Below are 10,608 nucleotides of genomic sequence, written 5' to 3' on the forward strand. Positions count from 1 at the left end.
GAAACTCTCTCCACGAGATTCACAAACCAACTGACTTTTCTCTCTCAAGATTCCAAACCCCTAACTGATTACAGAACTCAGCCAAAGCTTGAAAAAACTATCATGAACCCCTCTCTCTATACTACACCATACAGGTTACTGTCCTCCTAACGATACAATATAGGAAGGAAAACAAAACCTGCATGGTAGATGGTGAGATGCACCAATTTCATGGTGGATTGGATAACAACAAAAAAAAAAACAAGACAGAAAGTAGAAAGAATAAAATGATGGTCATTCTCTACAGAAAATAGATCAAAGAGATCTTCAAGGATTAGACTAAGAAGTTCAAAACAGTTGTGTGTGTACACACACACACACACACACACACACACACACACACACACACACACTTCCTTTGACTTGAGACCACCCCGGGCCGGGCTCGGCTCCCTCTCCTTCGTGTGGGTCTCTCAGTGGCTGCTCCTCCCGCTTAGCTGAGCCGGCTCCAAGCCTCTGCGCAGGCGCGGGCATCCCTGGCGGCCGAGAGTCCGGGACCTCCTCTCCAGAGAAATGGGCCGGTGGAAGGGAAGGAGGCGAGAAGGCCGGGCTGCGAGTATCCGCGCCAAGTGCGTAAGCTGGTCTTGTTCCATACTCCCAGCCGTCTTGGGCTTGGTGGCAGCTGTGAGGCCGTGTTTGAGGTCGGTCATTCTTAGTCTGGGCCCAGCGGGACTCTGTCCGCTCAAGCTTGAGGCAGCCTCTCCCGAGTTTGTGACCTTGGGGTTCTCTTTAGATTCCTGGGGCTTATCCATTGCCTAGAGCAGTGATAGGCAAACCACAGCCCGCAGGCCAGATGCGGCCCCCTGAAATGTTCTATCTGGCTGTGCAACATTAATCCTAACCTGACGAATACGAGTAGGATACAATACAATGAAATTTTGAAAGAGTTGCCTTAGAAACAGACTGACAGATGAGCATTTCCTTTCCTTTGGCCCCTCTTTAAAAAGTTTGCCCATCACTCTACACTATCTATTTTTGCCTTCTTTTTCCCTTACCTTCTGTCTTAATATCATTATCAATAACATGTATTGGTTCTAAGGCAGAACAGTAAGCAATGGGGTCGAGTGGCTTGCCGGGGAGTTAAAAAGGCGTAGAGAGGACAGAGATATGTATGTGACTGTGTCTACACTCTGAAATCTGGTCTGTTTCTTTATCTGCTCTCTCAGTATTACTCTTCCCTATAGATCTTCCTTCTGGATATTGCAGGATGGCTGGTGTGTAGAGCTTAGGGATAGTATGGATGGAGGAGGGATCAGAGCCCAAGGCCTAAGCCAGCTGTAGTTGGTGAAGGAGGAACCCCACTCCTCTCACACTAGCTGTTGCTGCAATTTATCTCTCTTCTCCCTGACAGGTTTGGTTTGATTTTAACAAGGGTCACACAGCTAGGAAGTGTCTAATGTGAAATTTGAACCCAGGACCTCCCATCACTGGTCTATCTACCGAATCACGGAGCTGCCCCCTGCAGTGTCTTTTACCTTCGTTCTGCCTCCTAGACCATGGTAACAGCCTCCATCTTGCCCTCCTCTCCCTCCTCACCGCCCTCCACCCTCTCTTCGACTCCTGGTCAAGGCGGACCTCAGACTCACTGGCTCGAAGGTATGGAGAGACCTTGCCGCAGGCTCTCACTGGGTGTTCAGGCCCTTCTCCGGTCCCCACAGCCTTCCCTCACAGGGAGATGGTTGGCCCAGGATGGCTGCATGAGTCTCCCTGGGCTTCTGCCCTTGAGCCCTGCTTGTATTTCATTGTTTGATTGCTGTTGAGCCATGCCAGGTCCAGGGCTCTTTCCACCAATCCACAGCCTCCAAAGGAGCACAGAATGAAGAGTTGGCCGTGAGGAGCCTTGGGGAAATGCTTTTTTCCTTATCCCTCGACACCATACCTGGACTCTGGCTTTTTTTTTTTTCCTGTGAGAATGCATCTTTATTTTTTTTTCCAATGTAAAGCTATTGTCCAGGGTCACACAACGAGGAAGGGTCTGAAGCTAGATTTGAACCCAGAACCTCCCATCTCTAGGCCTGGCTCTCAATCCACTGAGGCACCCAGCTGCCCCCCATCTATTTTTTTTTTTTTAAACCCTTGTACTTTGGTGTATTGTCTCATAGGTGGAAGAGTGGTAAGGGTGGGCAATGGGGGCCAAGTGACTTGCCCAGGGTCACACAGCTGGGAAGTGGCTGAGGCCGGGTTTGAACCTAGGACCTCCCGTCTCTAGGCCTGACTCTCACTCCACTGAGCTACCCAGCTGCCCCCCCCCCCCATCTATTTCTGACTTTGATCTTTCTGAACAGGACTTAATACATGCCCTCCAAAATGGGATTTTCTAGCATAAAGTAGTGAGGATCTAACGACAGCAAACATCTTTCTTTTTTTGGTGGACACAAGAATGGTGACGTTTTCTGATCATCTCCACTTTTTCCTCAAACATGAGATGATGGGACCAGCCTGGGATCAAGGGTACTTTTTAGCTTTTAGAAATCTCCTTCCAATGGACTAGTGCAGGCAGACACTAGTCAGGTGAGAAGTCATCTCTGAACCATTTTTCATAAAGCTTGGCAAACTCTCTCTTCCTCGGCAGGGCATCCCCACGACCGAAGGCGGCCCAACCCCAGGATGCTTAGGTTCACCGACCATTTCCAAAGACCTCCCAGACCATTTCACCTCTGTCTGATAAGCTCTCTTGGCCAGTTAGTTTTTCTCATCTAAACCAATTGTATTTTGTACCCATTGCTTTTTTCCTCACTTTATCTCTGCGAAGAAAATTTACATTCATTGTGTTAATGAAGATGATCCTAATATCTGTGAAAAAGAATAAGATAGAAACAAGATTGTGACCTAGAGAGGGAAATAGTGCAAACAGCCTATGATGTCTACACCGCTGCTTTTTGCTGTCCCTCCAGAAGGGGAGTTTGAGACAGAAGGCTTCTTTACCCACTCCCTGCTCCAGAAACACCACCTACACTCCGGGATGGTCAGATGCTGGTGGTGGTGCTGGCCATTTTTGACTCTCCTAGGAGCAGACTTAGTGGCTCTTCGCTTACGTTTCCAAATCATTTCTCCATCTCTCAGCAGCGCTAACTCTAGGACCTCACTTTTCTACATCCGTAGAGGCCTCACAAAGGGACATCATTTCTATGTGTGCTGAACTAAATTGGGTCCAAGTGGAAAGCTGGGATCATCACAGTTATGCATCTGTGCTTCTCCTGTTTCAACAGCATCTAGAAAAGTGTCTCTTTAACAAGCTCAAGAGGTTTGGGTCACCCCTACTCCACTGACTACAATAACTTAACTTTTAAGTTTAATGTTTCATAAATTGAGCTATGGGAAGCAACACTGGAAGAATCACAAACCTCAGCATGTCAAAATGAAAGGCCTATAAAAATTACTTTAGAATAGTGAAGAAAAAGAAAATAGGAAAAAATAATTCCCACCTTTCCAAAACATGATTTCCCTTAAGTCTGTGTGAGAAAAGTTCTCTAATCGAATAGAATACCACGTTGGAAGCTAAAAATTCTCAGAAGGAGGCACCAAGAACCCTCCTGTCATAGTAAAATAGTGTAATGTAAAGAGTTTTGGACTTATGAGTCGTGAAACCTGGATTCAAATCCCAGCTTTGTCACTTAGAATATGTATAACCATATGGAAGTCACTTAAACCTCTGAGCCTATTTGTAGAATGAAGAGGATGGACTAGAGGTTCTCAATAAGGTCTCAAAGTTAATGAGACTAATTAGAGTTTTATGGAAATTTGGTTTTTATTCTTTATGAAACACTAACAGGCAACATAATTAAATCTAATAATATAAACTAGTCAAGTTTATATTATAATAATATAAACTAGTCAAGTCTTCTTTGTAGTGTGGTCTTGGGTTCTTAATGGCTCTGCCCTTAAGGGACCAGCTTTGGAAGATTCTGTCAGATTGAAAAGACACTGAGCAAAAATGCCTGGTTTCCAGGACCAGTAGTAGGTAAATTTTAAGAGAATCTTTGCCAGTTTCGGCATAAAGTATTAATTTTCTGGACAAGACAACTCAAATATCCTAAATTACATTAGTAGTGTGATCTATCCTAGTAAAAGAAGAACTCATAGCAAAAAACAAACTACAGATCACTAAAGCACTGAAGGAATATAACCAAGAGGACTGAGGAAAAGTTTATTTTAAGAGCTCATTTACCCAGACTAACTGATTACTCCTTAAATTCTAAAGATATACACCAGTGATTCCAAAAGTGGGAGCTACCATCCCCTGGTGGGTGCTGCAGCAATCCAGGAGAGTGGTGATGGCCACAGGTTCATTTATCTTTCCTATTAATTGCTTTTAAAATTAAAAAAAAATTAATTTCCAGGGGCGCTAAGTAATATATTTTCTGGAAAGGGGGTGGTAGGCCAAAAAAGTTTGGGAACCACTGATATACACAAACACAACTACAAAACCCTTTCCACACAATTAAAACTAGATCTAAACAACTGGGAAAACATTGAGTGCTCATGGGTAGGATGAGCTAACATAGTAAAAATGACCATCCTTCCCAAATTAATTTACTTATTTAGTACTATACCTATCAAAGTACCAAAAAACTTTTTTACTGAATTAGAAAAAACTATAACAAAGTTCATTTGGAAGAACAAAAGACCAAGAATATCAAGGGAAATAATGAAAAAAAAATATGAAGGAAGGGGACCTAGCAGTACCAGATCTTAAACTGTACTACAAAGCAGTGGTCATAAAAACAATATGATACTGGCAAAGAGACAGAAGGGAGGATCAGTGGAATAGACTTGGAGTAAGCGACCTCAGCAAGACAGTCTACGATAAACCCAAAGAACTCAGCTTTTGAGACAAAAACTGCTGGGAAAATTGGAAAACAATATGGGAGAAATTGGGTCTAGATCATCATCTCACACCCTATACCAAGATAAACTCAAAATGGGTGAATGACTTGAATATAAAGAAGGAAACTATAAGAAAATTAGGTGAGCACAGAATCATATACCTGTCAGATCTCTGGGAAAGGAAAGATTTTAAAACCAAGCAAGAGCTAGAAAAAATTACAAGATGTAAAATAAATAAAATAAATTATTTTTACTACATTAAACTAAAAAGTTTTTCTAGAGACAAAACCAATGCTACCAAAATTAGAAGGGAAGCAACAAATTGGGAAAAAATCTTTATAACAAAAGACTTAAAGGTCTAAATACTCAAATATACAAGGAGCTAAATCAATTGTACAAAAAAATCAAGCCATCCCCCAATCAATAAATGAACAAGGGACATGAATAGGCAATTCTCAGATAAATCAAAACTATCAATAAGCACATGAGAAAGTGTTCTAAATCTCTAATAATCAGAGAAATGCAAATCAAAACAACTCTGAGGTATCACTTCACACCTAGCATAAAATGACAACAAGGGAGAGTAATGAATGTTGGAGGGGATGTGGCAAAATAGGGACACTAATGCATTGCTGGTGGAGTTGTGAACTGATCCAACCATTCTGGATAGCAATTTGGAACTATGCTCAAAGGGCTTTAAAAGACTGCTTGCCCTTTGATCCAGCCATAGCACTGCTTGGTTTATACCCCAAAGATATAATAAGGAAAAAGACTTGTACAAAAATAATTATACAAGTGCTCTTTGTGGTTGCAAAAAATTGGAAAATGAGAGAATGTCCTTTGATTTGGGGAATGGCTGAACAAATTGTGTTATCTGTTGATGATGGAATACTATTGAGCTCAAAGGAATAAAGAACTGGAGGAATTCCATGTGTAATAAGCTAAGGATAGTCTGCCTGCTAAGTCTGCTCTCCTACTTTTAAAGTCTCTTTCCTATTACACATGTGAACTGGAATGACCTCCAGGAATTGATGCAGAGTGAAAGGAGCAGAACCAGGAGAACATTGTACATGAATACACCGTGACACGATCCAATGTAATGGACTTCTCTACTAGCAGCAATGCAATGATCCAGGATAATTCTGAGGGACTTATGAGAAAGAACACTACCCACATCCAGAGAAAGAACTGTGGGGGGAGCAGAAACACAGAAGAAAAAGAACTACTTGAACACATGGGCTGTTGGGGATATTATTGGGGATGAAGACACTAAATGATAACTCTAGTCCAACTATCAATAATATGGAATTAGGTCTTAATCAATGATACGTGTAAAACCCAGTGGAATTGTGCATTGGCTAAGGGGGTTGGGGGGTTGGGGGGTCTAGGAAGAGGGAAAGAACATGAAACGTGTAACTATGGGAAAATATTCAAAATAAAAATATAATTGAAATAAGGCAAAAAAAAAAATAAATTCTAAAGATAAATGAAACATTTTGGTAAACCTCTCCACTACAAAGATTAACAAGATATGATACAAGTTGATGACTCCCCCAATCAAAAAAGGGAAGTATATTTTTTTACATTAGAGACAACTCACATTTATGACCAAATAAGAGATAACGTTATAGGATGTAAAATGAATAATTTTGATTATATTTAAAAGCCTTTGTATGAACAAAACTAATATAACCAAAATTAGAATGGAAACAACAAACTGGGGATAAACATTTTATAAAAAAACTTCTCTGATAAAGGTCTACTTTCTCAGATTTATGGAGATTCAGCCAAATTTATAAGAATACAAGTCATTCCCCAATTGACAAATGGTCAAAGGACATGAACAAGCAATTTTTAGTTTTAGAAATGAAAGCTATCAATAATCATGAAAAAATGTTCTTGAATAGAGAAGTGCAAATCAAAACCACTCTGAGGTACCACTTCACACCTATCAGATTGACCAATATAACAGTAAAGGAAAGTAATAAATGTTGGAGGGGGTGAGGCAAAATTGGGACACTAATGCACTGTTGGTGGACTTGTGAACTGATCCAACCATTCTGGAGGGCAATTTGGAACTATACCCAAAGAGCAGAAAAGCTATGCATACCCTTTGATCTGGTAATACCACTGCTGTGTCTGCATCCCAAAGAGATAATAAAAAAGGGGAAAAGGAGCTACTTGTACAAAAATATTATAACAGCTCTTTTTGTAGGAGCAAAGAATTACCCAGATTACATTGCTTACCATCTCCAAGAGGTAGGAAGGAAGGAATGGAGGAGATAATTTTCTTAAACTTTTGGAAAATATAAGTTGAAAATTGTTATTACATTTAATTGGGAAGATAAGATATCTTTGAATAAAAAAAACCCAACTCACGAAATGTTAGCAGACTAGAAAGGATCCTTAAAATTCATCTAGTTCAACTTTCCCATTTTTGCAAATAAAATCTCAAGAGAGGTAAAGCAGTTTGCCTCAGGTCATATAGCTAACAATTAAGTGGCAAGGGCTGGAAAATTTTAAATCTAGTAATTCAACAGAGCTCAAGAGCTATTAATAGTTTATTTGGTGTTGAGACTGGTTCAACATTTAGAAAAAGTGGTTGCATAAATATATCTCCACCTAAAAAACTCCACATGGTTCATTTATTCATATAAACACATATACATACATATATATGAAAATGCTTTAAATGTAAAACATAAGATCATCAATGGGGCTAATGGGTTAGTCCATGTCAAAGAACTAATTAGAAATTCTCTAACAAAAACGAGTTCAGAGATTGTTCTAGACATAAGATATACAGCACATACGAGGTAGAAACTTGAACCTCAACTGCTTAATCTACTTTTCACCAATCACTTAATAACTATACGATACAGCATCCAACATTAGTGTGCAAGCAATATGATTGAACAGAAGTCTACCTTACCATTTCCTATTTCTAAAGTTGGGAGACTTTTTATATTTTTGCTTTATTCTTGGTGCTTGATCACAAGTCAGGTAAAAGATTTAATTGCTATGAAAAGTTAAGCATTTACAATTCTCTACTGTCCTTTTCTCTAGTGATAGGACCTTAAATGACTTTACAACTTCAGATCTTTCTTTACTTGAAGGAGAGTCTCTGCACTCTTCTTTATTCGAGCTTCCTCCAAAGGACTCAAAGTTATTTTCAAAACATCTGTGATACCATCTTTTCCCACAACACAGGGAAGACTGAGGAAGATCTCGTCTTTTATTCCATAAAAGCCCTGGAAAGCAAAGAGATTATTATTCTTTCTGCAAATTAGAACCTGGTATCTATAATAATTGGGAAATTGTTTGGCATAAGCAGCAAATCACTTTAAGATACTAAGCCTACGGACTTTCAACAAAGATTACAACCTGAAAACTTATAGCTATGCCAACCTCCCCTCAAAAATGCTCAAAGATTTTAAAAGGTGCCAAAAGAAGTAGTAATCCAACAGAACCAAAGAGAAATATGCCATTAAACCTCCATCCAATTCAGGATTCAAAAAGAACCTCACAAAAACCCAGAGGACACTCAATAGTAGTGTTCTGAGGAGCTTAAACCTAGTAAGAAGTGGATATCTGGTCAGGGACATAGCAAAAAATAAATAGGGAAATTATGCTATGTTTAAAGGCACTAGAGATAAGAAAACAATATCAGTAATTACATATACCACCCCGCTCCCCATACTTGAAACAGAAAGACAGTTAAAATATGGGGCTAGAGCAGAAACTTTTATGCTTTAGCTGAAGTAAAAAAGGTAGCAATTATCGTCTCGGAGAAAGCAAAAATAGATTGAATTAAGCAAGGAAACTACATCTTGTTAAAAGTTATCACAGACAATTAAGTAATATAAATAGTAAACATACATACACCAAATGGTATGGAATCTAAATTCTTAAAAGAAAAGTTAAATGAGTTAGTTATGAAAGGAAATAGTAAAATCAGACCTGAACTCTTTTTTTATCTGGATAAATCTATACATAAAATAAACAAGAAAGAAAATTAATAGATAAATAGAACATGAGAAAAATTAGATATGATAGACATCTAGGGAAAACTGGATGGGAATGGAAAGGAGTATATCTTTTTCTCAGTCATATGTGGCACTTCCACAAAAAACAACCATGTATTACAGCATAAAAAACTCACTAATAAATTCACAAAAGCAGAAAAATTAAATGTATCCTTTCCCAAACCATATTGCAATAAAAATTATATTCAATAAAGGATTGCAGTAGCATATATAAAAAAGTAATTAGAGAGTTTCCGGGTTAAGATGGCGGCAGAGTAAGAAGCAGCTCTTAACCTCTCCTGACCGAAACACACAAAACTCCTCAAGGGGACATAAAAACAAGTCCAGACAAACGGAGGAACCCCCACAACAGGGCACAGTGTGGAAGGTACGTGGAATCGAGGCATTTCCATGCTATAAAGGGGTGAAACAGCCCTCACGAAATCACGGGCTGAGCAACCACCCCACCCCCATCCCCTCCACACTCATCTATAGCTCCGAAGCCAGCTAAAAAGAAATAGAGCAAGTTTGGAGCACCCATCGAGTCATCGGCAGCTCCGGGACCTGTTCCTGAGAGCAGCAAGACTTAGGACCCCATTAAGCCAAAAAACGCAGACGAAATCTGAGCGCGGGAGCAGGACACAGGGCGCAGAGCGCAGGCTGAGCAGAGCGCAGGCACTGCAGAGGCGTGGGAGGAGGCAGACACAACGAGGAACTAAAGCCTAAGTGGGGAACCTGTGTGGACGGGTATACGACTGTGGAAGCAGCGCCCTGAGACTTGTAAAGAAACCTCCGGCAGAGGATCAAGCAAGGGGACCCACCAGGGGGCTTGACCTTGGAAAAAACCAGAACTCAGACCTCAAGAGTCAATAGATCGCGGACAGACACTGAGCGCACAGACACTGAGCGCGAGGATAAATCTGAGAAGCTGCTGGGGTAATGATGGCTACTCAGTCTCAGGAAGTTCAGAAGAGAAAGAATAATAACAAGAAAAAGAAGTCTTTAACACTCAACAGCTTTTACACAGAGAAAATCCAGACAACCGAGCAAACAGAGGAGGAGAACAAACAAGCATCCGGACCCTCCTCAAATAAGGAAAACTCCTCACAAGCTATGGAAGAGTTCAAAACTGAGGTTTTGAGGAAAATGGAAGAGATCTGGCAAGAAAATAACAGTTTAAAAGGTAGAATCTTGCAATTGGAAAGTGAGGCTCAGAAATCAAATGAACTGATAAGCAAATTGAACACCAGAAATGACCAGATTGAAAAGGAAAACCAAAAGATTATAGCCGAAAACCAGTCCCTAAAGGCTAGAATCGAGCAATTAGAAGCTAATGATCTCTCAAGACAACAAGAACAAATAAAACAAAGTCAAAAGACTGAAAAAATAGAAGGAAATATGAAATATCTCAATGAGAGAGTGACAGACCAAGAAAACCGGTCTAGAAGAGACAACTTGAGAATAATTGGTCTTCCAGAAAAACCAGAAATTAATAGAAACCTGGACTCCGTACTAAAAGAAATTATTCAGCAAAATTGCCCTGAAGTCCTACAACAAGAGGGCAATATAGACATCGAAAGGATTCATAGAACACCCACTACATTCGACCCAGAGAAGAAATCGGTTAGAAATATTATTGCCAAATTCAAAAGCTTTCAAGCAAAAGAAAAAATCTTACAAGAAGCCAGAAAGAGACAATTCAAATATCAAGGAGCAC

The 10,608-nt window shown here is 40.0% G+C and overlaps 1 protein-coding gene across 1 annotated transcript in view; it reads right to left on the minus strand.

Moving 5' to 3' along the window:
* Nucleotides 1-7,952: 7,952 nt before the first annotated feature.
* Nucleotides 7,953-10,608, minus strand: part of LOC123252056 (L-lactate dehydrogenase A chain-like) — a 42,851-nt gene continuing 40,195 nt past the window's right edge. Inside the window, exon 8 of the mRNA XM_044681417.1 lies at nucleotides 7,953-8,117. Coding sequence (XP_044537352.1) covers nucleotides 7,953-8,117 — 165 coding nt within the window. The remainder of the gene's footprint in view (nucleotides 8,118-10,608) is intronic.

The sequence above is a fragment of the Gracilinanus agilis genome, chromosome 6, assembly GCF_016433145.1.
Source record: "Gracilinanus agilis isolate LMUSP501 chromosome 6, AgileGrace, whole genome shotgun sequence".
In the NCBI taxonomy this organism is placed as follows: Eukaryota; Metazoa; Chordata; class Mammalia; order Didelphimorphia; family Didelphidae; genus Gracilinanus; species Gracilinanus agilis.